This window comes from Terrapene carolina, unplaced genomic scaffold (assembly GCF_002925995.2).
Source record: "Terrapene carolina triunguis isolate 2854851 unplaced genomic scaffold, T_m_triunguis-2.0 Scaffold32922, whole genome shotgun sequence".
Taxonomy (NCBI): domain Eukaryota; kingdom Metazoa; phylum Chordata; order Testudines; family Emydidae; genus Terrapene; species Terrapene triunguis.
In genome coordinates, this window is record NW_020697273.1 from 2,203,577 (window position 1) to 2,219,335 (window position 15,759).

General features: G+C 65.6%; 3 protein-coding genes across 3 annotated transcripts in view; 2 read left to right on the top strand and 1 right to left on the bottom strand.

Annotated features, from left to right (window-relative positions):
• The window catches only part of LOC112106282 (centrosome-associated protein CEP250-like), a 218,602-nt gene extending 209,697 nt beyond the window's left edge, over positions 1–8,905 (top strand). Inside the window, exons 16-23 of the mRNA XM_029914173.1 lie at positions 8–222; positions 612–933; positions 1,730–1,945; positions 6,239–6,361; positions 6,532–6,658; positions 7,272–7,429; positions 7,800–8,046; positions 8,508–8,905. Coding sequence (XP_029770033.1) covers positions 8–222; positions 612–933; positions 1,730–1,945; positions 6,239–6,361; positions 6,532–6,658; positions 7,272–7,429; positions 7,800–8,046; positions 8,508–8,905 — 1,806 coding nt within the window. The remainder of the gene's footprint in view (positions 1–7; positions 223–611; positions 934–1,729; positions 1,946–6,238; positions 6,362–6,531; positions 6,659–7,271; positions 7,430–7,799; positions 8,047–8,507) is intronic.
• Positions 8,906–9,974: 1,069 nt separating this feature from the next.
• Positions 9,975–13,931, top strand: LOC112106283 (polyamine-modulated factor 1-binding protein 1). The gene is made up of 8 exons (XM_029914176.1): positions 9,975–10,138; positions 10,779–10,946; positions 11,033–11,200; positions 11,552–11,614; positions 11,883–11,992; positions 12,325–12,399; positions 13,140–13,233; positions 13,342–13,931. Exons 2-8 carry the CDS (start codon positions 10,800–10,802, stop codon positions 13,414–13,416), a joined length of 732 nt encoding a protein of 243 aa, XP_029770036.1. The 5' UTR covers positions 9,975–10,138; positions 10,779–10,799; the 3' UTR covers positions 13,417–13,931.
• A 656-nt stretch (positions 13,932–14,587) lies between these two features.
• The window catches only part of LOC113409385 (pre-mRNA-splicing factor ATP-dependent RNA helicase PRP16), a 26,314-nt gene continuing 25,142 nt past the window's right edge, over positions 14,588–15,759 (bottom strand). The window contains exons 25-27 of the mRNA XM_026663224.2: positions 15,468–15,563; positions 15,054–15,175; positions 14,588–14,844 (exon numbers count right to left, since the gene is read on the bottom strand). Coding sequence (XP_026519009.1) covers positions 14,760–14,844; positions 15,054–15,175; positions 15,468–15,563 — 303 coding nt within the window. The 3' untranslated portion in view covers positions 14,588–14,759. The remainder of the gene's footprint in view (positions 14,845–15,053; positions 15,176–15,467; positions 15,564–15,759) is intronic.

A 15,759-nucleotide genomic window follows, 5' to 3' on the forward strand; every position in this document is an offset into this window, starting at 1 on the left:
GCTGCAGCAATGCCAGACGCTGAAGGGGGAGGTACGGCTCCTGGGAGGGTCGCCCCCTCTCAGCAGGCAGCCCAGAGCTGAGCCCTCCTTCACTCCCAGCATGTCCCATCAGCCCCCTCTGGGGCTGGGCCACCGCCCGGGCGTGGAGCAGGGCGGGCGAGAGTCTCGAGTCAGGCGCCGTCAGGGCCCCCTTGTCGTGGGAAGGGGCTGGTTCTGGTTCTGGTTAGCAGCAGCCCTGGCCAGTGTAACTAGCTTGTGCCAGGAGCAGCCTCCCACTCCCCAGGCTCCAACTCCAGCCCTGTGCTCAGCTGACAGCCGTGTATTGCCACATGGGGTCAGCACCCACAGCAGGGTCCCGGTGCCGCTGCGCACGGGGAGGGGCAGCACCTGGCCAGTCTGAGAACAGACCCGGAGGGAGGGGGGGAAGGGGCGGGGGAGTGACAAGGAGGACGTCCCCTGCCAGGGAGCCAGGCCCAGCTCGGGGGGAGACGCTCTGGGGAGGAGCCGAGCCCTCTTGCTTGGGAGATTTGAGACTAGACCAGTAAGGACCAGTCCTGCCCAAGCCAGGGGATGGACCGGGCTGGACCTGTCCATCTCTGACTGGCCTTCAGGCCTGAGCCCTGCCTGGCCCTCGCCGCACTGCCAACACGCGCAGCGGGGCAAAGGCCGGCAGGCGGCTCCCCTGTGCTGTCGCACTCCCAGGTGTTCTACTACGAAGAGGTGGTGCAGGAGCAGGAGCGGGAGCTCTGCCTGCAGCAGGAGCAGCTCCGAGAGGCGCAGGAGCACCTGGCCATGGCCAAGCGCAAGAGCAGCTCCACCGAGAGCAGCCTGGATCTGTACAAGAAGAAATACCAGGCCGCCTTGAACAGAGCTGGCGAGCTGGAGGGCAAGGTGCAGAGCCTGGAGGAGGAGCTCCGGGACATGAGCAGCCAGGTGGGCCTGCGCCTCACATTAGAAACGAGCTGGTGGTGCTTTCCCTTGGTGCCTTTGCCTCCTGTGGCACTGGAGGGGTTTGGGCATCTGGGCCTGGCCATGCTAGCAGGAGCCCCGCAGCCCAGCTGTGCCAGCAGGTTCCCCACAGGCTTCTTGCCAGCACAGGGCCCAGGCTGCACAGGCCCCATGGCCTTGTCTGTGCTGAGAGGTTTCCTGTGGTCGCCCTCCAGGGCTTTCTCCAGTTCAGCTGCTGGGGTGGGGGCTGGAGCGAACAATGCCAGCGGTGTCTGCCCTGGTGTGCCGGGCTCTGGAGGGGCTGCACCATGCTCCCGACACCTGGGATCGGAGGGGAACCACCCTGGTGCAGGGGCCCCGGGAAGGCCGTTAGCGCTGCTCTCCCATGGCTTGTGACCGTGCTGGCGGTGCCGAGCGTGCGACACGAGACTTCCAGCTCTGCTCAGAGAAGCACTGCCCAGCACTGGCCTGGGGCAGAACAGCTGGGAAAGCGCCCGGTGACAGTCGGCAGGTTGGACACCCGCTCTGCCCCGGTGTCAGGCTGCACAGACTCAGGCACAAGGCTCTCCATGGTGCTCAGTGGCCTCTGGCTGCCTCTGCTCTCCTCCCTGGGAGCCTCGTGGAGTGGGCCTCCTCCCCTGTCATTCTCAATCCTTCCCTCGGAAGGGAGCCAGGCCGCAGGCAGGGGAGCTGGCCCAGCCCCCACCCCCCGATCAGCCCCGCGGGTTGGCCGGTCCTGCTGGCTGGCCCCTCTGAGAGCTGCTCCTCGTCCCTGCTGCAGATGCGGGAGTGTGACGACACCATCATCAGCCTGTGCAGCAAGCAGCTGGTTCTGCAGCAGGAGATGACGGGCAGGAGGAACCAGACGGCCATGGAGCAGCTGACTCAAGAGCTTCATGCCACGCGGGAGGAGCTGTCCAGGAGCCTTCAGCACCTCCACCAGCGTGAGCAGAGCATCCAGGGCCTCCGCGAGGAGCTGGCTGCCACTCAGGCCAAGGTGAGCAAAGGGAAGTGGGGCAGCTGGCCTGGCTCTCTCCCTCCCGGGGCACTGGGCAGCCTGGGGCAGGGCCTGGGTGCAGGGCTGGCATGTTGTCAGTGCTTTAGAGAACGTCACCTGCACGCCAGCATTCACACCCACTCCCCTGCCCACTCACAATCACACCCCGCCGCACGTGGACGCGCTTACCCATTACACATTCACACACCGTCCCTCCAGAGTGCCACAGCATGCTCTGTTGGAGTCGTGTGGGACGCAGCACATCTCTGTTGGGACAAGGGACACCAGTGCTCTGGAAGCTGCACTGGCCCCAGCTGGAAACACAAGTCACGTTGGGTACCTGTCCCATTCAGGGGAGCAGTCCAGACCGGCGAGGGGCTGTCACCACCTGCCCTGCGACCTGGGGTGCCTCACAACACTTTGCTGCTGTAGCTCCCAGCGTGGGCTGCTCACAACCAGCCAGACAGCCTGAGGGTCACCCCTGAGTGTCTGTGTGTAGCCACAGCCCTGGACCAGCCCCTCTGAGCCCAGCAGCCTGTCAGCTACAAAGCAGCCACACTCTGGCTTCCAGCAGCCTTGGTTACTACCCGCAGGGCGACCCCAGCACACTCCCAGTCCTGAATTTTCCCAAAAAACGTGTGTTCTACACAGTCCATCCCTCTCCTGGGCAGTTCAGGGATTAGAGGAGCTTTGACCCTCAAAGGGGAAACAGTTTGTGACTTTAACAATTCAATTTAAACAAGTTTATTTAACTACAAAGAGGTAGATCTGAAGTGAGTACAAGTATAAGCTATTAGTCAGCAATGGTTACAAGAGAAATAAACACAAAACACTTCCTAGTAACTAAAATTTAACAAACTAGACTTGGTTCAAGGTAAAATCTTTCCCCATGTTCCTAGCAACTGGGCTGACCAAATGCTCAGGTCAGGATCCCCCCGCAGTGTCCAAAGGCTGAGGCAGTAACCAGCTCTCAAGGCCCTCCTGCGTCTCTGCCAGCCCCTGGCTGCAGACAGGGAAGAACAAGAGCAGCTTGCAGAGAAGAAACGGCCACTGGAGCCCCCAGGGCAATGCCCTGGATTTCCCAGAGACCCATCAGGTGAGGGGTCCTTATCCACACCTCCTCCTGCAAAGACACTGGTCACAGACTCATCCAGAATCAGATGCCGCACACACCTGGACCGACTCCGGACACCAGGGACTTCGCCTCCAAAGGACCTGGCTCTTCACCATAAACGTACTCGTGAGCCGGTTCACTTGCATGGGATCCCAACCTGTCCCACAGCCCTCCCCAGAGCAGCGGCTCAGAGCCAGCACAGCTGCAATGTGCTCTACAGTGTACCCAAACAAGGAAGCATCTGCTCATCACCCCTAGGCCGGGAGGCACGCAAGGGAGGGAGGACGTGATGTCAACAGCACAGGATAAGCCCAGCTGCTGCCAGCTGTTCTTCATCTTCCAGGAGTCAGCAACAACCTGGCAGACGTCCTGCACAGACAATCCACCAACCACGCGTGGTCCCTGACCAGCTGCATCATCCAATCAATATGTCACTGCGGGGAGGGAATCCCATTATAGACCAGCTTACCACCAAGGATTACGCAACGTGTCCAGCCTTTTGTGCCAGGAGACATGAGCCATGGGGCATTACACACTTTCCTCCTACCATGGGCTCAAGGGCTCCTGAGTGCACTGATTGCCAAGCGTGCCATGCAAGGCCTAGCAGGATGCTGACAGATGTCCTCCGAACGTGTGTCCCGGCTCCCATGTCACTTCCGGGTGCTCCAGACAGAGTAGCGCGGACCCAAGGGCAGGCACTCCACCCAGACCCGACGTTGCTCCATCTGACAGCCTGGGGGGTGGCTGGCAGCTCCCTGCAAGTACGAGACCCTGCTGCTCAGTGGGACGCTCCATGAGGAAGATTTACTCCGCCAATGGAAAAGGGGTTCACAGGGAGCCAGGGCAGGCCCCTGCACCCCAAACCCTCCACTAGACCTGGACGCCCCTTCAGTGCCCTCAAAGTGCACCTGGCAGCACTCCTGCCCCCTGCAGGCCGGGGCCATGCCCCCCCCCCATGCTGCCCAGATGGCGGATGGGGTGAGTGTGTGCTGACCACTGGGGAGAGAGCGTCTGACATGGGATTGCCCTTAACTTGATGGAGCCGTTCGCCAGGGGCTTGTCACATCAGCTCATGCACCACACGGCTTTGTTAGTTGCTAGCCCACCAGCCAGAAGGGCCAGCAAACAGCTCTGTGGCTGCCCTGCCTTACCCAGCACCCACGGGCCCAAGGCTGTGGTGAGCCTCACCGCACGGGTCGTCCCCCAGCTGCGTCACGCTGTCATGTCAGCCAGGCCACTACGTTCCCACGTCCATTTCTCCGCCGGAGCCACCGGGGCCTGATTATCCTACCTTGGCAGGGCTAAGCCTTTCCCGCCGGCTCCCCAGGCCTGTGCTTTGAAGGCTCACGCCAGCCCCCCCAGAGACTTTCCAAATGGATGATGCCGCATACATCAGCCTGCTACCCTATGGCGATGGACCGCCCCCTCCGGCCAGCACCGCTCACACCACCAGAGCACAAGCTGCATCCGCCGCATGCCCCAGGGGCAGCCCCGTGTCAGCTGCTGAGCGGCGGAAGCCCGGCTGTGCCCTGAGCTGGCCGCAGGATGCGACCCCATTCGGTAGGGCAGCCGCGCACTCAGGCCTCCTCGGGCCCACTGCTTGTCAGTCCCCGCCCGGAAATGAACTGGGGACGTGCCCTGTGGTTCTGCCTGACGGTGCCTGTGTGGCTCCCACGACCCGCTCGCTGGGCCTGCCTTTCCAGCGTCCTCCAGAGCTGGGGGTCGGAGTGCGCAAGGGGGGGGCCTGGGTGCAGCTGCTCTGCGCTTCAGGCAGGCAAGAGGGGCCATGAACGGCCCAGGCCCAGGCCCAGCCCCAGCCCCGCCGCTGATCTCGCCCACGTGGGAGCCCTGCAGCCAGCATGGCTGGCAGAGCTGCAGTTCTGTAGGGCGAGTAACTGTTCGCTCTGCAGCCGATTATCCAGGCTGACCTGGGTACCAGGAGTGTCACCTGGTTACCCCCACAGTCAGCCCCACTTGTGTGGCCGAGGCCCCTTGCAGAGAGGTGGCCGTATCGGCTTTGGCGAGGCCCCCCGTCCCGTGGCAGGTTGTTCCGCCCACCCTGTAACGGTTTGTGCTCAGCTGAGCGGGTCTGGCTTTAACGCCCAGCCCTTGGGTCGAGCCTTGCAGCCCCAGTCACATCACCTCTCAGTCTCCCGTGGAGACAAGCGACAGATCGAGCTCGTGAAGCGTCAGGCCAGGCCTTTTCTCCCGCCCTCGAATCGTCCCTGCAGCCTCTCACAACGTGCGCAGCAGCCCAGGCGCCGGTGTTCTAGTACCCCCCTGGCATTCCCGGGCTTCCCGTGCCACCCTCCCGCCAGGGTACCGAGGGCTGGGTGGCACCTCGCTACCACCTGCCCTTAGCGTGAGGGAGCCTCGTCTGTGCCGGGCAGGGGCCAGCTCCCCGACTGCGCCAGCCCTCCCCTCCCAGGCTGCGCAGGCTGCGCTGTCCCTCTGCCCCCGAGGCCTGTGAGCTCCCCCCCCAGGCGTGTCCAGCACCCGACCCTTGCAGCGTCCCACAGTACGGGACCCCCCCGAGCAGCTTTGCTGCCGGGTCACCGTGCTGCTTCACCCTCACCCCTTCCCTGGGGGGACTGTGACAAGGGGCCGTTCTTTACCCACGAGCAGTGAGTCCCATGCCAGCAAGTCGCCATATGGGAACATGGTTACATGTACAACAAAACCGTAGTAGGACTTGGCGCACCCCCACACCTGGCCAGGGGGTGACGCTGCCGCTCCTGAGACACCAGGTTAATTCTTTGAGCCGCATCCTTGCTAGGTGTGCCTTGCGTCGATTTCTGTGAGCGCTTGTCAGCTTTGCAGGCTTGAGCCGCAGCAGCCCCATATGCAAATAGCCGTCCCGTGTAAGACACGCAATACACAGTGGTCAGCGTCTCCTCCCCCTGCCTGACCAGAGCCCGGGTAGCGTGACGGGTGCGTGGCGTACCGCATACAGCGTACAAACACCTGTCTCAGGTTCACGCTGTCACGCCAACCTCACAGCTGTACGCACGGCACAGGGACCTCCGGGTGTTCCCGGCTGTTGGGGGAGGCCTCACATGCTGTGTTTTGGCACACTAGTCTATAGACTCAGCCCCTGGGGAGTCCAGTAAACCCGCTGCACCCTGCTGCCCCTGGGCTCTCTGGGGCCCGGCCCACTGGTGTCCTGCCTGTGGTTTCAGTGCTTGGCAGACGAAGAGACTCTGGTGAATGTGCAGACGGAGTTTGCCTCCTACACAGCCACTCACAGTCACGCCAACGCCAGCTACGAGAGCCAAGCCGCCATGGCAGAGAAACTCCAGCAGGTAGGACCAGCCTCCCCCCCATACTGCTGTCGGCAGGGAGCGCCAGGCGGCACTGAGCAGCCAGCGCCTGCCCTGCCCCAGCTCCTGGGCCTGCTCTAGGGCCAGCCAGGCCTGGCAGCTGGCTGGCTGCCCACGGCAGTGACTGAGCTGTGCTGCTGCGTTGCGTCTAGCAGCTGAGCCACGCCGACGAGGAACGCGCCAAGCACAGCCAGCGGGCCGAGGAGTACCAGTGCCTGGTGCAGGACTTGAAGCTGGAGCTGGTGCGAGTGGCTGAGCAGAAGAACAGCGCCATGAAAGGTAGAGCAAGAGGCAGCCGCTCCTCCTGCCAGCCGGGGCCCCTGGGGGAAAGCCGCTGCCCCAGCCACGTCAGCGCTGCCCATCAGCGTGAGACTCAGCGCCACGGGCCTGCCCCCGGGGAGCTGCTCAGGCGGTGGGCTACGCACCAGGCGTCTGCGGCAGCTGAGAACACGAGGAGCCCTGGGTGGGTGGCGGGGGGGGCTAGGCCCGCTTTGCCTTCCTTGCTGAGCCTGTGGGGAGCCCGGAGTCCTGGCTGCCGGGCAAGGATTGTACCATCAGCCTGGGGCGGAGCTGCAGCCAGGTGCTGGCGGGCCAGGGCAGCCCTGGCCTGGGGCACACAGTGCGGGCGTCTGTGCCCAGCCCCGTGTCGCGCTGCACACAGGGTGCAGCTGGGCTGGAGCTGCCCCGGCCGGCTCCTGCTGGCAGTGTGGCCATGGCGGTGGGGGGCTAGCGGCCTGAGCACCCTGGCTCACTGCGGTTACTGGCGCTGGCCAGCCCGGTGTGTGTGCAGAGCTGCGAGTCACAGCTCCGGTGGAGACGCCCGACAGCAGCCAGCGGCTCAGGGCATCTGCAGGAGGCAGGCGCTGGCACTAGCGTGGCGCTGCTTTTTCAGCTCTCGGGAAGCTGGAGCTGGAGGTGCAGAGCCTGAGGCAGGACACAGCTGCTGAGGTGGAGCAGAAGGAGCTGGAGGTGGCCAAGCTGCAGCAGCTGATCCAGCCACTGGAGTGCAAGCTCCAGGAGAGCCGCCGGCTGTGTGTGCAGAAGGAGCAGGTGAGCCCAGGAGACGGGGACCCAGAGGAGGGACAAGCCAGGGGCCCTGGGCCAACGTGCGTTCGGAATAGGGTGACCAGACAGCAAATGTGAAGAATCGGGACAGGGGGTGGGGGGTAATAGGAGCCTATATAAGACAAAGACCCCAAAATCAGGACTGTCCCTATAAAATCGGGACATCTGGTCACCCTAGTTCGGAGCAGAAGAGGCTCCAGCCTCCCCCCAGGTCTCAGGCAGCTGCGGCAGCACCTGTGGGGCCATGTGGAGGGGCCTGTGGCCGTGGGGCTGTGCCGGGGGGGGCGGGGTCCAGCCTGCGGGTGGCGTGGCCCCAGGGCAGTGTCTGGCAGTGCTGCGGTCTCTCTTGGCACAGATCATGCAGAGGAGGGATGAACAGCTCCGCCAGGCGCAGGCCGCCATGCGGCAGGCTCGCAATGCCCTGCAGCAGAGGGGGCTGGAGGTGGAGAAGCAGCGCGCAGAGGCCAGGAGCCTGGACGCGCGCCTGCAGGAGGCCCAGCGGGAGAGGGAGCAGAGCCAGGCGGCCAGCGACAGCCTGCAGGAGGAGATCCAGCTGCTGAGACAGCGCCTGCAGGACAGCCAGCAGCAGCAGCAGGCGGCTGGTGAGCGAGGCAGTCGCGCCCTGGCTGGGCCCTCGGCACCACCGGCTTCAGGCTCTCGTGGCTCGGGGAAGGCGGGCGAGACACGTTGCCTGCCTGGGGCGTTCCCCAGAGAGACACGCCCCGAGTCCTGGCAGTGCCAGTCCCTGCGGCACAGGCCCGGGATGTTCCTGCTTGGAATCTGCCAGCTGCAGGGTGCGGTGCCCGCGCCGCCCCCCCCCCGAGTGAGTCCCACCTGCCCCTCAGTCATACCGCGGGCCCCAGTACAGGGATAGCTGACCCTGGGGGATGGCAGACGGCTGAGCCTGCCCGTTCCAGGCATCTCAGAGCCCAGACACCCCGGTGATGGGCTCCAGCTGCCCACGAGGCGCAGGCCCTCGGCTCTAGTCTGTGTCAAGGGCGGAGCAGGGATTCTCCTGGGGGGGCAGCGGCTGGGTGAGCGCGTCCCTCCCTGTCTCTGGCAGCTCAGGAGCTGGTGCAGCAGGAGGAGCAGCTGAGCGAGCGCCTGGCCGAGGGCGTCCGGCTGGAGCAGGCGAGCCGCAGGCTGGAGGCGGAGCAGCGGGCGCTGCAGGAGCAGTTGTCCAGCAGCACGGATGAGGTGGAGCAGAGCAGGTTGGGAGCGGCCGGGGACCTGCCAGTGGCCCCTGGTGGAGGTGGGAAGAGCCCAGCAAGGGGCACAGGAGGTTGGCACCTGCCCGTGCCAGGCTCCATGACCCAGAGCAGCACCAGGCAGCACTCAGAGCTGTGGCTGTGGGGCAGGGAGACCCGAGGCAGAGCCACTCAGGATGGGAAGGGGCCAGGGGGCAGAGCCAGGGTTGATTTTGGGGAGCCTGCCGCGTGGGGCGTCCGGCTGGGCTCCTAGGGCTCGTGGGGCAGGAGGGGCAGAGGCTGGAGCTGCTCTGTCTTGGGGCCTCGCCCGCAGGAAGCTGCTGGAGCACCTGAAGGCGGAGCTGAGCCAGTGGAAGCAGAGGCACCAGGCGGCTGTGCAGCAGGGGATGCAACATCAGCACTCAATGGCCAAGATGGAGCTGAAACTGGGGAGCAGCCAGGAGCAGGCGAAAGCCCTGCAGCAGCAGGTACAGGCTGGGCGTGGCCTCCCCCTGGGGCTGCACACGGGGGGCCTGGCCCCTGGGCGCCAGGCAGGCGAGACAAAGGGAGCGCCCTGCTTAGGTGGGGGCGGGGGGCGGTCGCCCGCTGGACGTATCAGCCGTGCAGGAAGCGTTGTCTCAGCCAAACCAGCAGTTGCCCAGCTCCTGCAGCCCTGCCCGGCCCAGCATCTCCTCCCTAGGCGCTCCTGCTGCCCTGGCCGGTGCCCCCTGCTCGAGTGGGGGAGAGGGCGGCCTGGCCTCGCACCTGCAGCCCCATGTTCCCCTAGCTCCAGGAGCAGGAATCCACCCAGCAGGCCCTGCGGGAGGAGCTGAGCCAGCTGCAGGGCCGGGAGGACGAGCTCCAGCAGCAGCTGCGGAGAGCCCAGGAGCGGGAGCGCAAGCTGGCCAGCGAGCGCGAGGAGCTGCAGCGAGAGCTGCACAGCAGCGAGCAAGCGGTGAGCCCGTGACGGGGCCCAGCAGAGCGGGAGACAAGGCCACGCTGGGGCAGTGGCGGTGGGGGGAGACGGAGGCTGGCTGGGGCCTGGGTGTGGAGGGGTGAGCGCGCGCGCCTTGCTGACAGCCCTGCCTGTGTGCCAGCTGCGGGAGCAGGAGCAGACAAGCCGGGGCCTGCAGTGCAGCCTGAGGCCGCTGGAGGAGGAGGGCCAGCGCCTGCAGGAGCAGCTGAGGCAGTGCCGCGCCCAGCTGGAGAGCACCAGCAGCAGCCTGGGCCAAGCCCAGCAGCGGATACAGCAGCAGGCCGGCAAGGTGAGCGCCCGCCGCACAGGCCAAAAGCCGGCCCAGCCGCCGGCGCCCAGCTGACAGCGCTGTCCTCCCCGCAGGCCGCGCTCCAGGAGTCGGCCCTGGCCCAGCTGCAGGCGGAGCTGGAAGCCGCTCAGGCCAGAGAGCGGCAAAGCACCCGCACGCTGACTGCAGCGGAGGAGACCATCCAGGCGCTGACGCTGACAACTGCGTCCTGTCAAGAGAAGCAGACGGAGGCGCTGGAGAAGGTAGGGCAGAGCCGGGGCCTGCCACAGGGACCCCCTCAGCTCCCCTGAGCTGGAGCAGGGTCGGCAGAGTCAGTGCTGACCCCCAGGGCTGGTGCTGGGAGCACTCGGGTCACAGCTCCTCGGGCTCCCCCGCTCTCCGTCCCCGTGCCGCGTGGTGTGCGCCTGCTCCGCCTGCCGGCCCCGCCCTGGCCTCCAGCCTGCGACTCCCAGCGAGTGGGGTGTTCACACCGGCCCAGACGGGCGGGTGCCCCACACAGCCCCTCTGGCACCTGCGCTGCCTAGGAGCATGTTACCCTTCGGCACCCATGGGGAGCAGCCCCTCGCCCCGGCAGTCAGCGACCGCGTCCCAAGCATTCCCGCTTTGGTACCAGCACCCAGCAGTCAGTGCTGCCCCCCCCCCCCCCCCGGCCTCAGTGCAGCATTGGGGGCCTGTGCTGGGGCAAGGGTTCAGTAGGGGTCTCAGCCCTCCCAGCCAGGCCTGGCCCAGCGTGGCGGCTGCCGCGTGCACAGTCCTCGCTTCGGCTGGAAGGCTGGGGCCTGTGTCCCAGGCTGGGGGGTATCAGTACAGCCCCGCTGTCTGCCCCAGGGCCTGCCGCTCCTCCAGAGCACCCCGCCCCCACTGCCCCGTCCTGTGTGACAGCTCAGCGAGACGGCGCAGGACATGGCGGCCCTGCGGGCGGAGCTGGTGCGGACACGGGCCAGGGAAGCCCAGCTGGAGGAGGAGACGGCAGCCTGTGAGGAGCGCATGAGGCGGCTCAACGGGGAGCTGAAGAAGCTGCAGGGTTTCCAGCAGCAGCACGAGCAGGAGGTGAGTGACCCGCGCGCTGCAACCGCCTCCCTGAGCCCCCTCCACCCAGCCCCCACCTGCCACCTGCCACCACTCATCCCCGGCAGGTCCGGGCCTTCGAGGAGCAGCTGGGGGAGCGGAGCAGCCAAGTGCAGCACTGGCAGCGGCGGTACCAGGAGAACGCGCAGGCCCTGGCGCAGCGGGACGAGGACCTGGTCGTAGTCAAGGTGGAACTGGCCTCGTTGAAAGAAAAGCTCCATGGTGCCGCTGAAGAGGTAAGTGGCTGGGGGGAACGATGGCATCTCACGCAGAACCCTGGGGCTGGCACAGTACAGTTCCCTGAATGCTGGCAGGGCAGATGAGGCCGTTCGCTTTGCGGCCCTCAGCCCCCTTCTGAGCCCCAGGCCCGGGGCAACAGGGGCATGGTGCCTTCTTCCGTAGGGCTCACTGACTGGTCAGCGCCTGGGGATTTAGGGGTCGGGCCGCAGGGGGACAGTGTTGTGGGCTTGACCCTCGAGTGGAGCCTTGTTCGCATCCTAACCCCATCCAGACTCGTGTTCCTGGGGAGCAGGCAGGCTGGGAGCATCGGCCCAGCCCCCTGCTCATAACATGCCCTTCCTTGGCAGAGAGACCGCTTGCAGCAGGACCTCAATGTCTTAAGGCAGAAGTTCGTGGCCTCCAGCAGTGAGGTAGGCGTAGCCCCCCCCCGTGAGTGGGTGTTTGCTGCCAGCCGTGAGCCGCTCCCCACCCAAGGGCTCAGGCAACGCGTGGCCTAGGGGCAGGTTATTCCGTAGCTGTCCCCGGTGGACTCCTGCCTGGTTCGAGCTAGGAGCCTGGCTCGGCTGACCCCGTCCGTGTCCAGCGGCAGCTGTGCAGCGCCACGTGACCCAGCCACAGGTGGGCGGGGAGGGGCTCTAGCTTGGCTGCGGGGCTGGTGCTGTGTCACTTCTCTTGCAGGCAGAGGCGCTGCGCTCCTCCCTGGGGGCTGCACGCTCAGACAGCCGCCGGCTGCACCGCGAGAGCGAGCTGGTGCTGGCCAACGTCAGCCAGTGGGTGAAGGAGCAAAAGTAAGTGAGGGGGCTGGGCCGGAGCTGAAAGGAGCTGCCTTGGGAGTCCCTGCACTACTGCCCAGCCCCCCCCCCCCCCCACACACACACACACATACACACACCCCCACCCCCGCATGAGCAGCCGTGGCATCGGGGTAACAAGGCATCAGGCTGCGTCCCTGCAGCCCGGCACCAGCCATGCTTCTGCCTGCGCGGCATTTCCGCCAGACGCTGGCCACCAGCCTAACAGCTGCCTCCCCACGTGCCCATCACTGGGAGCCCCAGAGAGCGGGACTCTGGCTGGGCTCAGTCCAGGGACCAGCTGACCCTCCCCTCCGGCCCTGTTTCAGGCAAGCAAACGACAAACTGGGGCACAAGATCCGGGAGCAGATCAAGCACATCGCGCAGCTGACAGGCGAGAAGGAGTAAGTGGGACCAGCGCCTGGCACGGTGCAGACACCTGTCTAGACCAGGGCAGGTTCAAGGGCAGCTGGCTGTGCAGCAGCCCTAAGGGATCGGAGACGCGGGGGACGGAGGGGTCTGTGGCTCTGACCCCGCCCTAGCTGTGAGTGGGGGAAGGGCGCTAGCACCCCCATTGCTTTGCTGGCTCCCACATCCTGGCCCTAGCGCCGCTCTGCTGCAGCTGCCCTGGGGCTGTGACTGGACAGACAGGAGCAGGCTAGCCTGCCCCATCCCCCGCTGCACCCATGGGTTGGTCCTGGCAGCTGGGACAGCATCCCAGTGCTGGGAGCAGAGCCCAGCCCCAGAATTACACCAGCGCCCTGCAGGCGTGGGGGGCAGCCCACGCACTACCTGCAGCATGTAAACAGAGCTGGCCGTGGGGGCAGGGGAGCAACCCAGTCTGAGCTAAGCACCAGAGAGTCCGGTGGCACCTTTAAGACTAACAGACGTATTGGAGCATAAGCTTTCGTGGGTGAATATCCACTTAGGCAGATTACATGCGTCTGACGAAGTGGGTATTCACCCACGAAAGCTTATGCTCCAATACGTCTGTTAGTATTAAAGGTGCCACAGGACCCTCTGTTGCTTTTTACAGATCCAGACTAACACGGCTACCCCTCTGATATTTGACACCAGTCTGAGCTGCATCTGCCCCCTGGGCCATGGCCTGTTCTGCTCACTGTCTCCCTGCCCTTCCCCACAGCCACCTGCAGGAGGTGCTGGCGAGGCTGCAGCAGGAGAACAGGCACCTGAAAGGCGAAGTGGCCGAGCGGCGCATTGAGTGTGAGCGGCTGAAGGTGAGCAGGCGTTAGCAGGCCAAGCTGGGCCCTGTGCGCAGGCTCCAGCAGGGGCTGGGGGGCCCCTGCTGCCAAGAGCTACTGCTGATTTTGTGCTTCTTGTCCCAGGCTCTGCAGGGCAGCGGCTTAGCTGCACGGGCCGTGCTTCGGCAGCCATGGCCCCTGCTCCTGGGCGAGGAGTGAGGTCCCTCCCTTCTTCCAGCCTGGCACCTGCACGATGGACCCAGCAAGGACTGTACACGGGGCAGGCACGTCCTCTGCACCTACCTCAGCTCCCCGTGCGGGCCCTGGGCCCAGCCTGCACTGTGAAATAAAGCCACGGGCACAGGCTGTCACTGACCACGTGTGGTTTGGCCACGTCGGCAGGGGGGGCTGCAGCCCCCTCAGCAAACCCCGCTTGCCAGGAACAGCCCATGTATTTCAGCCATTAAAGGTGTTGCTAGTACAGCCCCCAACCCCTATCCAGCGTAGTCACTGGAGCAGCACTGCTCCCTCCTGCCACATCCCATCGCTGGAACGGGTGCGGGCCAGGGACCGCGCGTAGCACCAGCCCTGAGGCAGATTCTCTCCCCTCCCGCCCAGGAGAGGTGCAGTGGCCAAGGCCCAGCCTGCAGCTGTGAACACCAGCCCCTGGCGCAGGCTTGCGGAGCAAGCAGCCCGGCTGAGCACACTGCGATTTCGGTGGCCAAGGCCCTTGCTCTGACGCCAGGCCCCAGCGAGCAGCCGGGCCGAGCCAGCCCAGGGAGAGGATGCCACACCGCAGGGAGCCCGGCATTTACCACTGCCTGCTGTCGTAGGAGGGCAGAGATCAAGCCAATGGGGGGGCTCAAAGGTCAGCACATCCCCTTTCCCCACAGCGACAGCCGGGCTGCTGCCCTGTTCTCAGCCCAGGAAGGGCACTGCTACCTCAGCCTTAATGGAAGCCGACGGCAACTGGCCGTGCTGGGCCCGGGCTGCAACCCACAAATCACTGGCTCTGGGAGGGAAAGGGACCAGTGTCGGGGGATGTGGCAGATGCAGGGCAGGGTTCTCCCCCAGCGTAGGTCATTCACCTCCCCGCGAGGCTGCAGGCAGGTGTGCACTGTCTACGCTGGCGGCGCGCTGGGGATCTTGCACCAGCCCCTCTCGTAGAGCCCTGCGACGCAGGGGCAGCTGATCCAGGCCGGAGCCGTGCCAGGCACGCGGGAGCTGGGCCTCACACATCGGTGCCCAACAGCTTGGGGCTGCTTCACGCTCACACAGCCTTGGCCCCAGCCTCCAGTCGTGTTCGCACCTGCAAGGGGCCCTGCCCCCGGCCCAGCTCCACGAAAGGCAGCAGGACCCCGCCAAGCGCAGCACAGGACAAAGCAAGGGCTGGAGGCCACCAACATTTATACAAATAAAATTATTTCTCCTCTGTAGCAAACAGTGCCAAGGTGTGTGCAGGTGCCAGGGCAGGGCAGGGCCCCAGCACCCCAGAGTCACATTTACACACAGCGGGGGACAGCTCCCCGCAAGGAATCCATCAGCTCCAGGGAAGCGCCTGCTCACAGGCCGAAGCGGGCAGGAGTGCGGCGCGGCGTCATGGGCTCCCCCTGCTCCTTTCGCCCTGGAGTATAGATCTTCAAAGACCTGCGAGGGAGAGCAAGGGCCATTAGCCACGGGGCCGGAGGGCCTAGAACCCTGCCGGCTAGGCCAGAAGCCCCAGTGTTAGACCTGCTCCCCGCCCCCCGGGCGCTACTCACAGCAGTCGTTATCCCCCTGCAGGAGAGAACATGCCACAGGCAGCCCCGTGCCGCGGCCCTTTGGGGACAGCCCCTGCTGCCATGCCCAGCACCCACCTCACGCTGCCCAGTGGGTTGCGGCGCTCCTGCTCTTCCCGGCGTGCTCGCAGCTGCTCCTCAGCCAGAGCCATCTCCTCCTCCATGGCCGACACCTCCTCCTTGGCCCGACGGCGGTTCTCCTGCAGCGGCAGCAAGGGCAAGAGCTCTGAGTGCAGGGGCTGCGCGGCTCAGAGCTGGGAAGGGGAGAGGCCCATGGCATAGGCTGCAGCCTACGTCCAATCCTGCCTAGCTGGGTGCCCTGCGCAGCTCCCCGGGCCTGCCGGTGCGTGGGCGTAGCTGGGCACAAAGCAGGCGGCATCAGCTTGGCTGTGGACAAAGCCCAGTCTCCATGGAGGTTGCCCCATGGGGAGTCCCCCCACCCCCTTTGCAGAGCTATTGGCCTGCACCCCTGGCAGCTGGGAGAAGCCTTACCTGGCGCGACTTCCCTGCATGCTTGATGCTGTAGAACATGGGGCCCAGCTCCGCTAGCCACTCTCCATCCACGGACGTGACACACTGCATGTACTCCTGGGGGGAGAAAGGGCAAGGGCAAGGGCAAGGGCAGGCCACGGGTCCCACCCTCCCCTTCCCAGGCACCACTGCCACACGGCCCTGCCTGCCTCCCGTGGCCCCAACAGCCCCCTCAGCCCAGCACTAACCCGCACGATGGAAGGCAGAGCTCCTGGGGAGGGCCAGGCCCCAACCCCCCGTGAGAACATCCCGC

Bases quoted from the DNA above. Each gene is read 5' to 3' on its own strand.
- LOC112106283 (XM_029914176.1), top strand. From the start codon at position 10,800: ATGGCGGCCCTGCGGGCGGAGCTGGTGCGGACACGGGCCAGGGAAGCC. The intron at 11,201-11,551 runs GTAAGTGGCTGG...CTTCCTTGGCAG, and splicing joins TCCATGGTGCCGCTGAAGAG to AGAGACCGCTTGCAGCAGGA. The intron at 12,400-13,139 runs GTAAGTGGGACC...CCTTCCCCACAG, and splicing joins CAGCTGACAGGCGAGAAGGA to CCACCTGCAGGAGGTGCTGG.